At 47.9% G+C, this 19,051-nt stretch overlaps 1 protein-coding gene across 2 annotated transcripts in view; it reads right to left on the bottom strand.

Moving 5' to 3' along the window:
* Positions 1 to 1,328: 1,328 nt before the first annotated feature.
* ALDH2 (aldehyde dehydrogenase 2 family member) overlaps positions 1,329 to 19,051 on the bottom strand; it is a 42,096-nt gene continuing 24,373 nt past the window's right edge. For both annotated transcript variants that reach the window (XM_016924259.3, XM_016924260.2), the window contains 5 exons: positions 18,611 to 18,795; positions 13,129 to 13,293; positions 11,309 to 11,466; positions 7,406 to 7,520; positions 1,329 to 1,766 (listed from right to left, as the gene is read on the bottom strand). In XM_016924259.3, the coding sequence (XP_016779748.1) occupies positions 1,734 to 1,766; positions 7,406 to 7,520; positions 11,309 to 11,466; positions 13,129 to 13,293; positions 18,611 to 18,795 (656 nt within the window). In that variant the 3' untranslated portion in view covers positions 1,329 to 1,733. The remainder of the gene's footprint in view (positions 1,767 to 7,405; positions 7,521 to 11,308; positions 11,467 to 13,128; positions 13,294 to 18,610; positions 18,796 to 19,051) is intronic.

Genomic DNA, 19,051 nt, shown 5'->3' with positions numbered 1-19,051 from the left:
ATGGAGCAATCTTGGCTCACTGCAACCTCTGCCTCCCAGGTTCAAGCAATTCTCCTGCCTCAGCCTCCTGAGTAGCTGGGATTACAGGCATGAGCCACCATGCCCGGCTAGTTTTTTTTTTTTGTATTTTCAGTAGAGATGGGGTTTCTCCCTGTTGGTCAGGCTGGTCTTGAACTCCCAACCTCAGGTGACCCGCCCACCTTGGCCTCTCAAAGTGCTGGAATTATAGGTGTGAGCCACTGTGCCCGGCCTTTGCCAGGTATCTTGACTAGAGGAAGATAGTGTTCTGGGTGGGAGACTCAAGAGGTCTGGTTACTGAAGATACAGATCTCACTTAAAGTAAGTAAATTGACATCTGGTTTCCAAATCAATCTATTATGAAATTGGCCCATGTCACTTTCATTTGGCCTGATCGAGTTTTTACTGAGAACTGAATTGGGCACAGTGGCTCACACTTGTAATCCCAGCACCTTAGGAGGCTAAGGCGGGAGGATCACTTGAGTCCAGGAGTTTGAAAACAGCCTGGGCAACATAACAAAATCCTATCTCCACAAAAAATACAAACATTAGCCCAGGAAACTGAAGCAGGAGGATCATTTGAGCCCAGGAGTTCGAGGCAGCAGTGAGCTATGATCGTGCCACTGCACTCCAGCCTGGATGGCAGAGCAAGACCCTGTCTCAAAAAAAAAAAAAAAAAAAAACATTTGAGAACATTGGACATTCAGTATCTCTCCCCTCTCTTGGGCATCATGTTTAGGTTCTGTCTCTAGAGCACATCTCAGAGCCTGCTACAGGTAAACAGGCCAGAAGTTAAATGCATGAAACAAATTAAATGCATGAAACATTCAAGCACATTCTTATTGGTGTAATTAAAGTAAAAAAGTAAATGCATGAAACAGAAGCTGTTTACCCACAGCAGAGGAGGGGCAGAAATCATATCCAGTGTGCCATATCATTACTGCCTGCCAGCATTTCCTTAGGCTATTTCATTTATTTACTTTTTTTGAGATGGAGTCTCGCTCTGACTCCCAGGCTGGAGTGCAGTGGCATGATCTCCACTCACTGCAACCACCACCTCCCAGGTTCAACCAATTTTCCTGCCTCAGCCTCCCAAGTAGCTGGGATTACAGGTGCCAGCCACCATGACTGCCTAATTTGTGTATTTTTAGTGAGAGACAGGGTTTCACTACGTTGGCCAGGCTGGTCTCAAACTCCTGACCTCGAGTGATCCACCCGCCTCGGCTTCCCAAAGTGCTGGGATTACAGGCGTGAGCCACCACGCCCACCTTCCTTTGGTTATTGAGATGGACAAAGAGTTACCCAGTAAGTTAAGAGCAGCTCGTTTTTAATGAATCTTAGCCCAGAATACAAAGCAGGGTGTAGCAGTTGCCTTGATGGTGATATAATTGTAAACAATAGCTTTTTCTTCCCCTATAAACTCGAGTTATAGGAAGCGTTTCAGAGAGAGCATAAGACATTTGAATCTATTTTTTAAAAATCAGCCTGAAAGCTAGCAGTATTGTTGTCGTTTAAAAGGTTCCTCATATACTCTTACCCTCAGCCAACCCACCATGTTTATCAATTCAAATTCTAGAACTTTCTTGACCCAAGAGATTTTGTAGGAAAAATTTCTTTTTTCAGATATTCAGCACGCAAGGATCATTTTTCTTGGTTTTGTTGCTGATCTTGCTGAACTTTCCATCAATGGCTGAGGGAGGAAGCTTGCATGGTTCTTATGAGTTCTTCTGAGGCACTTTGACTGTGACCTGTAAGGGGGACAGAGAAGCCGTTAGATCTTCCTGCTTCCCTGTGATCTGTAGTTCCCCTCAGCTAGGAGCTGACTAAGTGTGAGCAGAAAGGGCTTTTCTTTTTTTCTCTCCAGACTGGAGTACAGGGGTGCAATTACAGCTCACTACTGCCTTGACCTCCTGGCTCAAGCGATCCTCCCACCTCAGCCTCCCAAGTAGCTGGGACTACAGGCGTGCACCATAACACCCAGCTAACTTTTTGTATTTTTATTAGAGATGGGGTCTCACTATGTTGCCCAGGCTTGTCTTGAACTCCTGGGCTCAAGCGTTCCGCCTGTCTGGGCCTCCCAAAGTGTTGAGATTACAGGCGTGAGCCATGGCACGTGGCCTGTAACTATGATTTTGATGAACAGTTATAGGCCAATGATGTCAGAATTTCTATTTCAAATCTGGGTCTTGCCCCTGGAGCTCCAAGCCCATCTCCCTAGATGTGTTCTCCACATCACCTCTTGGGTTTGGACAGGTACCCCAAACACAACCCTAAAGAGAACCACAGTACTTCATTCAGTGTTCCCTATCACAGGACTGGCGTCACCACTCAACCCCTCCTTGGAAACCTGGGTGCCATCTTTGATTCCTAGTTTTGCTTTTCCTCTCTATATCCAGAGTCGCCAATCCTACTCCTGGCTTCCTGTCACATATACCCTCTTTTCTCCACCTGCACTGCACCACTCCAATCCAAACCACCATCCTTCTCCTTGGAGCAGTCTCCTGACAGCTCCCTCATCCCTCCTCATACCGGATGGTCCATTCTCCCTAGGGCAAGCAGAGTGAGGTTTCTTAAACTTTTTTTTTTGAGACGGAGTCTTACTCTGTTGCCCAGGCTGGAGTGCAGTGGCGCAATCTCGGCTCACTGCAACCTCTGCCTCCCAGGTTCAAGCAATTCTCCTGTCTCAGCCTCCCGAGTAGGTGGGACTACAGGCACCTGCAATCAAGCCTTGCTAATTTTTGTGTTTTTAGTAGAGAAGGGATTTCACCTTGTTGGTCAGGCTGGTCTCGAACTCCTGACCTCAGGTGATTCACCTGCCTCAGTGTCCGAAAGTGCTGGGATTACAGGCGTGAGCCACCGCGCCTGGCCGCTTTCTTAAATTTTTAAACAACTTTCTTGAGATATGATTTATGCACAATCAAGTGTAATTGCTTTTAGAATATTTTAAGTTGTGCAATCATCACCATACTCCAGTTTTAGAACATCTGCATCATCTCCAAAAGCAATCTTGCACCCATGAGCAGCCACTACCCATTCCCCATGCCCTAGATGACCAGTAATAAGTTTCTGTCTCTATAGATTAAGCAGAGCAATCTTTTAAAAATACAAATTGAGTGGGCCAGGCACAGTGGTTCACACCTGTAATCCCAGAACTTTGGGAGGCCAAGGCAGGCAGATTACTTGAGGCCAGGAGTTCGAGATCAGCCTGGCCAACATGGTGAAACCTCATCTCTACAAATACAAAAAATTAGCCAGGTGTGGTGGCAGGCACCTGTAATCCCAGCTAGTCAAGTGGCTGAGGCATGAGAATCGCTTGAGCCCGGGAGGCGGAGGTTGCAGTGAGCCAAGATCACACCACTGCACTCCAGCCTGGGCAACAGAGCAAGACTCTGGCTCAGAAAAAAAAAAAAAAATTGAGCCACCTAATTCTTCTACTTAAAATGCTCCCATAGCTGAGATCAAACTCCATTATCAAAGACATCAAACCCCACATCATGGCCAACAAGGGCCTGTGCATTCTGGCCTTGCTCTCTCCCCACTAACCACTACATCTTCCACCACCAGCAACCTTCCTGCAGTTCCTGGAAGAGCCATATTTCTCGCCATCACAGCTTTTCCAGAAGCTATGCTCTTTGTTTAGTACGTTCTTCTCTTCCTCCCCTCACCATCTCTACTTCCACTCATCCTTCAGGTATATCAGCTTAGATACCACCCTGTCACGTGGCCATCCTGGACATCGCCTCCTTAACACTAGTCATGTGCCAAGATTTAAGACTCACCAACTGAAGTTGGACCTTTTATCCAATGTCATAACTCAAAGCCCAGCACAGGCTGTCCACCCACATGGCCACCTCCTGCTGTTGTGGACTCTGCTCGGGCAGTGAATGAAGTGTACCCACTGGGAAGTAGGTGGGGTATACAGGAAACAAGACTGGCTGTGAGCTGATCTTTGTCATAGCTTTATGGTGGGGATACAGAGGCTCATTCTACTGTTTTTTTTTTTCGTTTTGTTTTGTTTTGTTTTTGAGACAGAGTCTCACTCTGTCTCCCACGCTGGAGTGCAATGGCACCATCTCGGCTCACTGCAAGCTCCGCCTCCCGAGTTCACGCCATTCTCCTGCCTCAGCCTCCCAAGTAGCTGGGATTACAGGCACTCGCCACCACACCTGGCTAATTTTTTGTATTTTTAGTAGAGACGGGGTTTCACCGTAGCCAGGATGGTCTGGATCTTCTGACCTTGTGATTCACCCACCTCGGCCTCCCAAAGTGCTGGGATTACAGGCGTGAGCCACCATGCCCGGTCTGTTTGTTTGTTTTTTGAGACAGAGTCTTGCTCTGTTGCCCAGGCTGGAGTACAGTGGCGCGATCTCAGCTCACTGCAACCTCCACCTCCCGGGTTCAGGCAACTCTTGTCTCAGCCTCCCAAGTAGCTGGGACCACAGACACATGCCACCAGCCTGGCCAATTTTTGCATTTTTAGTAGAGATGGGGTTTCACCATGTTGACCAGGCTGGTCTCGAACTCCTGACCTCAAGTGATCTGCCCATCTCGGCCTCCCAGAATGCTGGGATTACAGGCATGAGCCACCACTCCTGGCCTCATTCTACCATTATACCTATTCTTTGCATAGATTGGAAAGTTTCCACACTAAACAAGTAAACACGTTTAGTTGATTCCAGTGAGCTATTCAGGAACACAGGTTGTGTCCTCAGCCTCTCCAGTCTCAGGCTTGGCACTGTGGCCCTGAATGAGTCCCGTTTGCCTTTTCTCACCTGCTCCACAGCTGGCAGGCTTGCCCTGAGCCTCCTCTTTTCCAATCCTGGAAAGGCTAGCTCAACCCATTTGCCTCTTCCTTAAACATCACTTGTGTTTATGTTTTCTGGTTAAACTATAATTAGTATTCACAGTAAATCATTTTCACTTCAGTGTATATTTCCCTGGTTTTTTTTTTTTCTTTTTTTTTTTTTCCTGAGACGGAGTCTTGCTCTGTCGCCCAGGCTGGAGTGCAGTGGTGCGATCTTGGCTCACTGCAAGCTCCACCCACTGGGTTCATGCCATTCTTCCGCCTCAGCCTCCTGAGTAGCTGGGACTACAGGCATCTGCCACCACACCTGGCTAATTTTGTTTTTGTATTTTTAGTAGAGACGAGGTTTCACCATGTTAGCCAGGATGGTCTCGATCTCCTGACCTTGTGATCTGCCCACCTCAGCCTCCAAAAGTACTAGGATAACAGGTGTGAGCCACTGCACCCAGCCTGTTTTGTTTTTTTTTTGAGTCTCACTCTGTCGCCAGGCTGGAGTGCAGTGGTGCAATCTTGGCTCACTGCAACCTCCACCTCCCGGGTTCAAGCAATTCTCCTGCCTCAGCCTCCCAAGTAGCTGGGACTACAGGCACGTACTGCCACGCCCAGCTAATTTTTGTATTTTTAGTAGAGACAGGGTTTCACTATGTTGGCCAGGATGGTCTCAATCTCTTGACTTTGTGATCCACCCACCTCAGCCTCCAGAAGTGCTGGGATTATACGCGTAAGCCACCGCGCCCGGCCATTTTGTTTTTAATAAGATGGTATCTTGCTACATTGCCAAATTAATCGCTTATGAAATTGGCGAACATGACCCTTCAATTTGGCCTGTCCAAGTTTTTCGACTTACAAAACTGAGAGCCAGGCTGGGTGTGGTAGCTCACGCCTATAATCCCAGCACTTTGGGACCAAGGCAGGAGAATCACTTGAGCCCAGGAGATTGAGACCAGCCTGGGTAACATAGTGAGACCCCATCTCTACAAGAAATACAAAAATTAGTCAGGAATGGTGATGTGCACCTGTAGTCCCAGCTACTCGGGAGACTGAGATGCGAGGATCACTTCAGCCCAGGAGGTGGAGGCTGCAGTGAGCTGTGATGGCACCAGTACACTCCAGCCTGGTGATTCCAATCCTGGAAAGGCCTGCTCAACCCATTTTCCAGGCTAGCTTCAAACTTGTGGCTCAAGCGATCCTCCCACCTTGGCCTCCCGAGTAGCTGGGACTACAGGCATGCAATACCACGCTCCAGTTTTTCCTTTCTTTTTTTATATTTATAAGTAAATGTATCTGAGTATCTATCTATGTACATAAATTCCAAAAACTGGGCTTATATTGATGATATATTAGTTTGTATACTGCTTTTACTTTAAAGGCTAAGCATTTTTCATATCAAATATTCTACAAAAACATTTGTAACAGATACCTGTTACTCCTTGATTGGGGTGTTCCATAATTTATTGGGCATTAAGTTTACATCTGATTTTCCCCTCTTAGAGATAAAGCAGTGATGAACATTTATGGAAGGAACGCTTTCTTTGTATTTCTGATGGGTCCTTCAGGCTATATTCCAGTCATTGAAGTTGCAAATCAAAGGAGATGCATATGGTTATGGGCCTTGATATCTCATGCCTAATAGCTTATGTTTGTATTATTTATTTTTAAATATTTTTATTACTGTGGGAATTGCTCCATTCCAACCTAATAGCTAATTCTTTTTTCTTTTTCTTTTTTTTTTTTTTTTGAGACGGAGTCTCGCTCTGTTGCCCAGGCTGGAGTGCAATGGCACAATCTCGGCTCACTGCAACCTCTGCCTCCCGTGTTCAAGCGATTCTCCTGCCTCAGCCTCCTGAGTAGCTGGGATTACAGGCGCACGCCACCATGCCTGGCTAATTTTTGTATTTTAGTAGAGACAAGGTTTCACCATGTTGGTCAGGCTGGTCTCAAACTCCTGACCTCATTCGTGATCCACCCACCTCGGCCTCCCAAAGTGCTGGGATTACAGGTGTGAGCCACCGTGCCCGGTGAAAAGCCACCACGCCTGGTGAAAATCTGAAAAGATTCTTACTAGAAGCTTTTCCTCTCGGCTCCGCCCCCTGAAGTCTCTCCCTCTTCTCAGGCTCTACAGGCCTTGGCGTATAACGAAGCCCAGCAAATGACCGCATAGGCCTGATGGGGGCACGTCCCTCAGTATTTCTCACGGGACAGAGCAGAGGCTGGGTCTTTACCCTCTCTTGTCACTTCTCAGGCTTAAAATGGGAAATTAGTAGGTAACACTGATGGCCTCAAGCATGAGGGAGAGGCCAAAAGGTGGCCCGCCCAGCAGACCCTAAATCCCTGGCAGGCCCTGAGCCCCCAGTAGGCCCTGATCCCCAGCAGGTCCTGAACTTCCAGCAGGCCCTGAGTCCCCGGCAGATCCTGAACCTCTGGCAGGCCCCGAGCCGCCAACAGACCCCGATCCCCCAGCAGGCTCTGAGCCACAGCAGACCCTAAACCCCCAACAGGCCCTGAGCCCCCAGCAAGCTCTGAGCCACCAGCCGTCCCTCAAGCCCCAACAGGCCCTGAGCCCCCAGCAGGTCCCACACTCACAGTTTTCACTTCAGTGTATGCCTGCAGGCCGTACTCGCCCAACTCCCGGCCACTCCCCGACATCTTGTAGCCACCAAAGGGTGACTGGGCTCCAAACACATCATAGCAGTTGACCCTGTAATTTGAAACGAGATTGCAGAAATCACTCTTGGGGGTTATGGGTTACACTCCCAGGACCCCCTGTATTGCCCCAAAGTCTTTATTTTATTTTTAACTTAAAAAAAATTTTTTTTTTTTTGAGATAGAATCTTTCTCTGTTGCCCAGGCTGGAGTTGCCATGGCATGATCTTGGCTCATTGCAACCTCCACATCTGGGGTTCAAGAGATTCTCCTGCCTCAGCTTCCTGAGTAGCTGGACTACCGGCACGTGCAACCACGCCTGGCAATAAATTTTTTTTTAAGAGACAGGGTCTGACTATGTTACCCAGGCTGGTCTCCAACTCCTGGTCTCCAGTGATCCTCCTGCCTCAGCCTCCCAAGTAGTTAAGATAACAAGTATGTGCCACTATGCCTGGCTAATTTTTTTATCTTTTATTTTTTGTAGAGATGGGGGGTCTCACTATGTTGCCCAGGCTGGTCTCGAACTCCTGGCCTCAAGTAATTCTCCTGCCTCAGGCTCCCAAAGCACTGGGATTACTGGTATGAGCCACTGCACCTGGATGGCTTTCTTTTCTTTTCTTTCATTTTTTTTTTTTGCAATTTAAAAAAATTATTAAATTTTATTTGAATTTGAAATTTACCATTTATTTATTTATTTTTATTTATTATTATTATTTTTTGAGATTATTTTTTGAGATGGAGTTTCACTCTGTCGCCCAGGCTGGAGTGCAGTGGTGAGATCTCAGCTCACTGCAACCTCCGCCTCCCAGGTTCAAGCGAATCTCCAGCCTCCTGAGTAGCTGGGATTACAGGTGCATGCTACCATGCCCAGCTAATTTTTCTATTTTTAGTAGAGACAGGGTTTCACCATGTTGGTCAGGCTGGTCTCAAACTCTTGACTTCGTGATATGCCTGCCTTGGCCTCCCAAAATGCTGGGATTACAGGTGTGAGCCACCACGCTTGGCCTATTTTTAATTTTCTTTTTTTTTTTTTTTTGAGACAGAGTCTCGCTCCGTCGCCCTGGCTGGAGTGCAGTGGTGCGATCTCGGCTCACCGCAAGCTCCGCCTCCCAGGTTCACGCCATTCTCCTGCCTCAGCCTCCCGAGTAGCTGGGACTACAGGTGCCCGCCACCACACCCGGCTAAATTTTTGTATTTTTAGTAGAAACGGGGTTTCACTGTGTTAGCCAGGATGGTCTTGATCTCCTGACCTCGTGATCCGCCCGCCTTGGCCTCTGGGATTACAGGTGTGAACCACAGCGCCCTGCCCTTTTTCTTTTCTTTTTTTGAGACAGAGTCTCACTCTGTTGCCAAGCTGGAGTGCAGTGGTGCAATCTCGGCTCACTGCAACTTCTGCCTCTAAGGTTCAAGTGATTCTCCTGCCTCAGCCTCCTAAGTAGCTGGGATTACAGGTGCCCACCACTGCGCCCGGCTAATTTTTTTTTTTTTTTTTTTTTGAGACAGAGTCTTGCTCTGTCACCCAGGCTGGAGTGCAATGGCATGATCTCAACTCACTGCAACCTCTGCCTCCCGGGTTCAAGCGATTCTCCTGCCTCATCCTCCCAAGTAGCTGGGATTACAGGTGCATGCCACCACACCCGTCTAATTTGTGTATTTTTAGTAGAAACAGGGTTTCACCATGTTGGTCAGGCTGGTCTTGAACTCCTGACATCATGTTCCACCTACTTCGGACTCCCAAAGTGCTGGGATTACAGGTGTGAGCCACCACGGCCTTACAGGTGTGAGCCACCACGCCCAGGCCTAATTTTTGTATTTTTAGTAGAGACGGGGTTTCACCACGTTGGCCAAGACGGTCTCCATCTCCTGATCTCGTGATCCGTCTACCTTGGCCTCCCAAAGTGCTGGGATTACAGGGGTGAGCCACTGCACCCAGCCTAAAATTCACCATTTTAAAGTGTACAATCACTGGTTGACAGCATATTCACAGTGTTGTGTGACCATCACCACTGTCTAATTGCAGAACATTTCTATCACACTGAAAGAAGCCCTGTGCCCAGGAGGCAGGCACTCTCCATTCCTCCCTCCCCCAGCCCCTGGCAACCACTAACATACTTTCTGTCTCTATGGATTCGCCTATTCTAGATATTTATAATACTGTAAATGGAATCACACAGCATGTGGCCTTTTGTGCCTGGGTTCTTTTTTTTTTTTTTGGAGTCTCACTCTATCGCTCAGGCTGGAGTGCAGTGGCATGATCTCCACTCACTGCAATCTCCGCCTCCCAGGTTCAAGCGATTCTCCTGCCTCAGCCTCCCGAGTAGCTGGGACTACAGGCACCTGCCACCACAGCCAGCTAAGTTTTGTGTTTTTAGTAGAGATAAGGTTTCACCATGTTGGCCAGGCTGGTCTCAAACTCCTGACCTCAAGTGACTTACCCACCTCGGCTTCCCGAAGTGCTGGGATTACAGGCATGAGCCACCACACCCAGACAGTCTGGGTTCTTTCACTCAATGTTATGTTCAAGATTAATCCATGCTATTGCATGCATGGCTACTGATATGGCTTGGCTGTGTCCCCACCCAAATCTCATCTTGAATTGTAGCTCCCACAATTCCCACGTGTTGTGGGAGGTAATTGAATCATGGGGCCAGGTCTTTCCCATGCTATTCTTGTGACAGTGAGTAAGTCTCACAAGATCTGATGGTTTTATAAAGGGGAGTTTCCCTGCACAAGTTCTCTTCTCTTGTCTGCCACCACGTGAGACATGCTTTTCACCTTTCACCATGATTGTGAGGCCTCCCCAGCCACGTGGAACTGTGTGAGTCCATTAAACCTCTTTCCTTTATAAATTACCCGGTCTCTGCAATGTCTTTACCAGCAGTGTGAGAACAGACTCATACAGCTACTTCATTCCTTTCTGTGACTGAGCCACATTTCATTGCATGGACAGATCACATTCTGTATCCATTCATCTACAGATGGACATTTGGGTTGTGTTCACCCTTTGGCTGTTACAAATAATGCTGCTGTGAAGATTCATATACATGTTTTTATGTGGGAGCACATTTTTCTTTCTCTTGGATAAATACCTAGGAGTGGAATTGCTGGGTCATATGGGGGCTTCATGTTTAACTTTTTGAGGAGCTCCCAAATTATTTTCCACAATGAGTGTGCCATTTTCCATTCCCATCAGCAACATAGGAGGGTTCCGATTTCTCCACATCCTTACCAATACTTTAAAATATATATACATATAGCCCAGCCTGGGCAACATGGCGAGATCTCATCTCTACAAAAAATAAAAATGTTTTTTAATTGTCCAGGTGTGGTGGTACACACCTGTGGTCCCAGCTACTCAGGAGGCAGAGGTGGGAGGATTGCTTGAGCCCAGGAGTTCAAGGCTGCAGTGAGCTATAATCGCACCCCACAGCACTTCAGCCTGGGTAGAATATTTTTTTCTGTCTGAAAAAATAAAACTAAAAATAAATAAATAATAAAAATATAGCCATCCTAGTTGGGGCTAAGTGTGAAGCAGAGGCTAAGCTTTTAGGATCAGTGTCACAATCATGGGTCCCTCTGCTCTGGTCTCCTGCCCTGAGGCAGCTGGGGAGGAGCCCCACCACTCTGCTGCCTGCCAAGTTCAGGTGCAGGGCCTTTGTACCGCAGAGAAGCTTGATCCTTCGGAGGTGAGGTAGCAGGACCTCTCAAATCGACATCACACCCTGACCCAGGAGAAACTGAGCCCAGCTCCCCAAATTCCAGGATGGTGACCACCAGATTCCAGTAGGCCCTGGCTTTGAGGAATCTCTGTTGGGTTGTGAGGGGCTGCTGGGAGGCTCTTACCACACAGTGCCCGCCTGGAGGGCCTGGGACAGGTAATTGGCCTTGTCCAAATCCTTTGTGAAGACAGCTGCGGCCAGCCCGTACGTGGAATTGTTGGCTCTCCCAACAACCTCCTCTATGGTCTTGAACTTCAGGATCTGCATCACTGGCCCGAAGATCTGGAGTGAGAGAGCAGCGTAGGAGGGTTCGGCAACACGGAGGCACCTGCCATCGAGCTCTCTCAGAGCAGAACAGATGATTCCAGATTGGGGGATAAGCCCCCAGTCATGCTCTAACAGTTCCAGGGGAAGACAACAGCCATCAAGCTCAGCAGAACACAGAGGGAATGGAGCTAACGGGGGCCAACTTCCTCCTGTGCATCCCGGGCTTTACATACAGTATCCCATTTCTAAACAATCCTGCCAGGTATGTTATTCACACGTGACACGTAGATTTAGTGTCAAAGAATTTAAGTCAGCTGGGCATTGTGGCTCATGCCTGTAATCCCAGCACTTTGGGAGGCCAAGGTGGGAGAACTGCTTGAGTCTAGGAGTTCGAGTCCAGCCTGGCAAACACAGAGAGACCCTGTCTTTACTCAAAAAAAAAAAAAAAATTTGGCCAGGCACGATGGCTCACACCTGTAATCCCAGCATTTTGGGAGGCTGAGGCAGGTGGATCACCTGAGGTCAGGAGTTGGAGACAAGCCTGGCCAACATGGTGAAACCCCATCTCTACTGAAAATAAGAAAAATTAGCTGGGCGTGGTGGTGTGAGCCTGTAATCCCAGCTACTAGTAGGGTCTGAGGCAGGAGAATCGCTTGAACCCGGGAGGCAGAGGTTGCAGTGAGCTGAGATCGCACCACTGCACTCCAGCCTGGCGACAGAGTGAGACTCCATCTCAAAACGAGAAGAGAAAAAATAAGCCGGGCGTGGTGGCTCATGCCTGTAATCCCAGCACTTTGGGAGGCCGAGGCAGGCAGATCACGAAGTCAGGAGTTCGAGACTAGCCTGATCAACATGGTGAAACCCTGTCTTTACTAAAAATACAAAAATTAGCCAGGCGTGGCTAAAATTGGAGACAGAGTCCCGCTCTGTTGCCTAGGCTGGAGTGCAGTGGCGCGATCTCGGCTCACTGAAACCTCTGCCTCCCAGGTTCAAGCGATTCTCCTGCCTCAGCCTCCAGAGTAGCTGGGATTTCAAGCAAGCGCCACCACGCAGGGCTAATTTTTTCTTATTTTTAATACAGACAGGGTTTTGCCATGTTGGCCAGGCTGGTCTCGAACTCATGACCTCAGGTGATCCACCCACTTTGGCCTCCCAAAGTGTTGGGATTACAGGTGTGAGCAACTGCACCCAGCCTGTACTAAAAAAATTTTTTTAAAATTAGCCAGGCATGGTGGTGAGCACCTGTAGTCCCAGCTACTCAGAAGGCTGAGGTGGGAGGATCATTTGAGCCCAAGAGTTCAAGGCTATAAGGAGCCATGATTATGCCACTGCACTCCAGCCTGGGCAACAGAGCAAGAATCTGACTGAAAGAAAAAAGGTCATGGGAAGGAGCAGACAATGTCATTCCTAGACTCCTGGCTCTGAGGGCCAGGACACCAAGGCCTGCAGGCCATGCTGAGGAATGCAGACGATCTCCTAGACAGAGGGTACAAGCTGAAGAGGAGGGACAAGATCAGATACATACTATGAATAGCATGTTATGGGCACTGGTTCTGGGTATAACTTGAGATCTGGCCCCAAGCCAGCAGATGGGTGACAGCATCAGGATGCCAGGCTGAACTGTTTACCTCACCTCCCGCCAAGAATGTTTCCAGAGCACTGGCCCCAAGTGCTCACCTCCTCCTTGGCGATGGTCATGCCATCCTGCACATCTCCAAACACAGTGGGCTGGATGAAGTAACCACGGTCAGCAGCAATGCCCCCACCACACAGCAGCTTCGCCCCCTCTTGTTTCCCCGTGTTGATGTAGCCAAGGATCTTCTTAAACTGAGTTTCATCCACCTGTGGGAGAAGGAACCCAGAGTTATGGAGACATCGGATTCAGACCTCTCCTAGGCTTCAGGCTTAGAATTATGCAGGCAACAAGACAACTGGGAAATGGACCAAGGTCATAAGTAAGCAAGATCAGAAGAGGAAACACACAGGGCCAATAGCAGAAAACACAAAAAAGGCCCAACTTCCTCAGCCTACCGGAGAAAAGGACATCAAATCAATCTTTACTTTTCAATTATAAGATTACCAAAAAGTTTAGGAAGAAAATACACTGATAGCAAGAGACCGTTACATATACTGTTAGAAGGATGACAGACTGGTACAGCCTTTAGAGCAAGTGGTTTATTAATATTGCTCAAAAATTATATACTCAGATCCTTTGGCCCAGCTATTTAACTTCTAGGAATTTATTCTACATATGCACAAAGAGAAATGAACAAGGATATTCACTAGGGAGTTTTTTTTTTTTTTTTTTGTATTTTTGTTTTTGAGATGGAGTCTCACTCTGTCACCCAGGCTGGAGTGCAGTGGTGCGATCTCCACTCACTGTAACCTCTGCCTTTCACGCTGAAATGATCCTCCCACCTCAGCCTCCCGAGTAGCTGGGACTATAGGCATGCACCCCTACGCTGGGCTAATTTTTGTATTTTTAGTAGAGACAGGATTTTGCCTTGTAGCCCAGGCTGGGGGAGCATTTTGTAAAGGCAAAAGATGGAAACAATTCTAAGTATAAATCAGTAGAGGGGTTGGTTAAAATTATTACGGTGCATCCAGTATATTGTCATCACTAATAGATCTGTGAACTAACTGACACAGAAAGATGGCCCAAGATACTCTGTAAAAAGAAGGAAAGCTTGGGCCGGGGCAGTGGCTCACGCCTGTAATCTCGGCACTTTGGGAGGACGAGGCAGGCGGATCATGAGGTCAGGAGTTCAAGACTAGCCTGGCCAACATAGTGAAACCCCGTCTCTACTAAAAATACAAAAATTAGCTGGGCATGGTGGCACATGCTGAGGCAGGAGAATCGCTTGAACCAGGGAGGTGGAGATTGCAGTAAGCCAAGATCGCGCTATTGCACTCCAGCTCTGGCAACAGAGACTTCGTCTCAAAAAAAAAAAAAAAAAAAGAAGTAAAGCTTGTAGAACAATATGCACTATATACTCCTTTATGGGGTAGGGGAGAAAGGCGACAGGGTCTCACTCTATTGCCCAGTCTGAAGAGCAGTGGCACAATCACGGCTCACTGCAACTTCAACCTCCCTGAGCTCAGGTATCTTCTCATCTCAGTCTCCCGAGTAGCTGGGACCACAGGTGTGTGCCACCACACCTGGGTAATTTTTATATTTTTAGTAGGGATGGGGTTTTGCTATGTTGCCCAGGCTAGTATCTAACTCCTGGGCTCAAGTAATTGACTCACCTTGGCCTCCCTCCCAAGTGTTAGGACTACAGGGGTTAGCCACCACACCCAGCCTATTTTTAAAAAAATAAACATACAACAGCATAACTGTGTATGCATGAGTGGTTACCAATGGAGAATAAAAGAAATGCAACAAAGTCTTATTTTTTACATTAAATACCTTTTTTTAAAAAGAGTCAGGGTCTCACTCTGCCACTCAGGCAGCAGTGCAGTGGTGTGATCACTGCTCACTGCAGCCTTGACCTCCTGGGCTCCCACCTCAGCCTCCCAAGTAGCTGAGAGTATAGGCACGCATCACTACATCTGGCTAATTTTTTTTTTGCTTTTTTTAAAAAAAAAATTATTTATTTTTTGAGGTGGAGTCTCACTCTGTCACCCAGGCTGGAGTGCGGTGGCACGATTTTGGCTCACCACAACCTGCGCCTCCCGGGTTCAAGTGATTCTCCTGCCTCAGCCTCCCGAGTAGCTGGGATTATAGGCGCCCACCACCATGCCCGAATAGTTTTTGTATTTTTAGTAGAGATGAGGTTTCACCATGTTGGCCAGGCTGGTCATGATTTGCAATTTTTTTTTTTTTTTTTTTTTAGTGGAGATGAGGTCTTGCTGTAGTGCCCAGGCTGATCTCGAAATCCTGGGCTCAAGAGATTCTCCTGCCTCAGCCTCCCAAAGTGTTGGGGTTACAGATGTGAGCTGCCACACATAGCCTAAACACTTTCTCATTAAATTTATTAATGCAAGTTTATATTATCTTAATAATTAGCCACAAAGAGAAATGAGACAAAAAGAAATGTTAGGATGGGTGCAGTGGCTCATGCCTGTAATCTCAGCACTTTGGGAAGCTGAGGTGGGCAGATCACAAGGTCAGGAGTTCAAGACCAGCCTGGCCAAAATGGTGAAACCCTGTCTCTACTAAAGATACAAAAAATTGGCTGGGCATGGTGGTGGGCGCCTGTAATCTCAGCTACTCAGGAGACTGAGGCAGGAGAATCATTCAAACCTGGGAGACAGAGGTTGCAGTGAGCCGAGATCGTGCCACTGTACTCCAGCCTGGAGACAGAGCAAGACTCTGTCTCCAAAAAAAAAAAAAAGAAGAAAAGAAATGTTAGGACAGGTGTGGTGGCTCACACCTGTAATCTCTCAGCACTTTGGGAGGCTGAGGCAGGTGGATCACCTGAGGTCAGGAGTTCAAGACCAGCCTGACCATCTTGGTGAAACCCTGTCTCTACTAAAAATACAAAAATTAGCAGGGCATGGTGGCGTGCACTTGTAGTCCCACCTACTCAGGAGGCTGAGACAGGAGAATTGTTTGAACCTAGGAGGTGGAGGTTGCAGTGAGCTGAGATGTTGCCACTGCACTCCAGCCTGGGTAACAGAGCGAGACGGTCTCAAAAGAAAGAAAGAAATGTTAGTGCCCCTAGCTGCACTATTCACAGTAACCAAAAGGTGGAAACAATCAAGAGTCTGTCAACAGATTAATGGAAAAATAAAAATGTGGTCTATCCACACAATGGAATATTACTTGGCCTTTTATGTTCTGATACATTCTTATTACAACATGGATGAACCTTTAAAACATGGCTACTTGGAAGAAGCCAGACACAAAGAACCATGTAGGATTCCATTTGTATAAAATGTCCAAAATAGATAAATCTATAGGCAGAACATAGATTGGTGGTTGCCTGGGCCTGGTAGGGGGAGGAATGGGGAGTGACTGCTAATGGGTACAGGATATTTAGGGGAGGCGATGACAATATTATAGAATTAGTGGTGATGGTTGCACAAAGTTGTGAATATACTAAAAATCACTGAATCGTACACTAAAGTGGTGCATTTTATGCTATGTGAATTATATCTCAATAAAGCTATTAAAGATAGAGATGTTGGAGGCCAGGCACAGTGGCTCACACCTGCAATCCCAGGACTTTGGGAGGCTGAGGTGGGAGGATTGCTTGAGCCCAGCAATTCAAGACCAGCTTGGGTAACATAGCAAGACCTCATCTCTATAAAAAATATGAATATTAGCCAGGTGTGGTGACGTGTGCCTGTAGTCCCACCTACTTGGGAGGCTGAAGCAGGAGGATCACTTGAGGCCAGGAGGTTAAGCCTGCAGTGAGCCATGATCACACCACTGCATTCCAGCCTGGGCAACAGAACAAGACCCTGTCTCTAAAAAAAATCAAAGAGGGGGATGTTGGGCACATAACCCTGTCCCATGGCAAGGCCAGTCCATCCTCAGACATGGCTGTGGCTCTCCACTGAGGAATCAGGAATGCAAACTGCTAAAAGAAACAAGCCAGTCTGAGAAGGCTACCTACTGTATGATTCGTATAAGACAATCTGGAAAAGGCAAAACTATAGAGACAATAAAAAGATCGGCCAGGCACAATGGCTCACGCCTGTAATCCCAGCACTTTGGAAGGCTGAGGTGGGTGGATCACGAGGTCAGGAGATCGAGACCATCCTGGCCAACATGGTGAAACCCTGTCTCTACTAAAAATACAAAAATTAGCTGGGCATGGTGGCATGCACCTGTAAGTCCCAGCTACTCAGGAGGCTGGGGCAGGAGAATCACTTGAACCCAGGAGGTACAGGTTGCAGTGAGCCGAGATCACGCCACTGCACTCCAGCCTGGTGACGGAGAGAGACTCTGTCTCAAAAAAAAAAAAAAAAAAAAAAAAAATCAGTGGTTGCCTGCCAGGGCTCAGGGGAGGAAAAGAGGGAAGAATAGGTGGAGGACGGGGGTTTCAGGGCACAAATATATTTATATGATACTAGAATGATGGTATCATACACATTATGGTACATTTGTCTAGGCCCATAGTAAGTACAACACAAAAAATGACCCCGAGGCTGGGTGCCTGACAGCAGATTGCCCGAGCTCAGGAGTTCGAGACCAGCCTGGGCAACAGAGTGAAACCCTGTCTCTACTAAAATACAAAAAATTAGCCAGGCGTGGTGGTGCGCACCTGTAGTCCCAGCTACTCAGGAGGCTGAGGCACAAGAATTGCTTGAACCCGGGAGGCATGAGTCGAGATCGTGCCACTGCACTGCAGCCTGGGTGACAGAACAAAACTCTGTCTCCAAAAAAATAAAAAATAAAAAAAAAACCCAAATATACACTACAGACCTAAGTGAATAATAAGGTACCAGTATTGGCTCATCAGTACTAACAGATGAACCACACTCATGCAGGATGTGAATAAAGGGGAAACTGGTGGAACAGGGAGGTGCGAAGGAATATATGGGCACCCTCTGTACGTTCAGCTCTATTTTTCTATAAACCTACAACTGCTCAAAAGTAAAATCTAGGCCAGGTGTGGTGGTTCGTGTCTGTAATCCCAGCACTTTGAGAGGCCAAAGCAGGAGGACTCCTTGAGCCCAGGAATTCAAGGCTGAGGTGAGGTATGATTGCACCACTACACTCCAGCCTGGGCAACAAAGAGAGACCTTGTCTCTAAAATATAAATAGGTAAATAAATAAATAAATAAAATCAAACAGCTCAAAACATGAAGTGAAATAAAGTCCCTACACTAGCCATACCATGGCTCTCAGACACGAAGGTTCACAGAGCTGTGTATCTTCTGGTGGATACACTTCTACTGATGACCAAGGTCTTGGAAACACACACTCCCTTTTGCAGACACTCCTGGTATTTGTTACATATATGCAATTTACAAAGTGCTTCCCAGGATTAATTTCTACAACACAGCCACCCTGTGAATGAGGCAGGGCATGGCTCGGGATGGGGAAATGAAGGCTGAGGGAGGGAACATAGCTTCCCAAAGGCACACAGCTGCTGTGTGGTAGAGCTGAGACCTGAACCCAGTCCCAATTGATCTGAGCCCGATGCCCTCTCTGCTTCTCATGCTGGCTCTAGACACCCAGACCCTGCGGCACTGCCTGGCTCACCTGCGGCCCCTGCTCGGTCTTGCTATCAAAGGGGTTCCCGACCACCCGAGACTTGGCCCGGGCAACGCTCCGCTCCACAAACTCATCATAGATGTCCTCCTGCACGAAGGTCCGGGAGCCGGCACAGCAGCACTGGCCCTGGTTGAAGAACAGGGCGAAGTGGGCCTGTTCCACGGCCCAATCCACTGCGGGAAGTGGGCAGGAGACAGAAAGGTGACAGTGAGGAGGAGGACCCTGGCCCTGGTGGCCGCCTGCCCAATGGAGCCTGTTCCCACCACTGTAAGGGTTGATGCCTGCTGGGTGCCAGAGACAGATACAGGGAGAAGAGGGGTGATCTCGGAGCCCACTGCCAACCAGGACAAAGGGCGTGATGGCGGCAAGTGGATGAGTCAGATAGCAGGGGCGTGGCCTAGCCTGATGATGCAGAGAGCAGCCAGGGAG

The sequence above is a fragment of the Pan troglodytes genome, chromosome 10 (assembly GCF_028858775.2).
Source record: "Pan troglodytes isolate AG18354 chromosome 10, NHGRI_mPanTro3-v2.0_pri, whole genome shotgun sequence".
Taxonomy (NCBI): domain Eukaryota; kingdom Metazoa; phylum Chordata; class Mammalia; order Primates; family Hominidae; genus Pan; species Pan troglodytes.
Note: the sequence above shows the minus strand (reverse complement) of the source record. Positions and strands in the feature narration are given on the sequence as shown.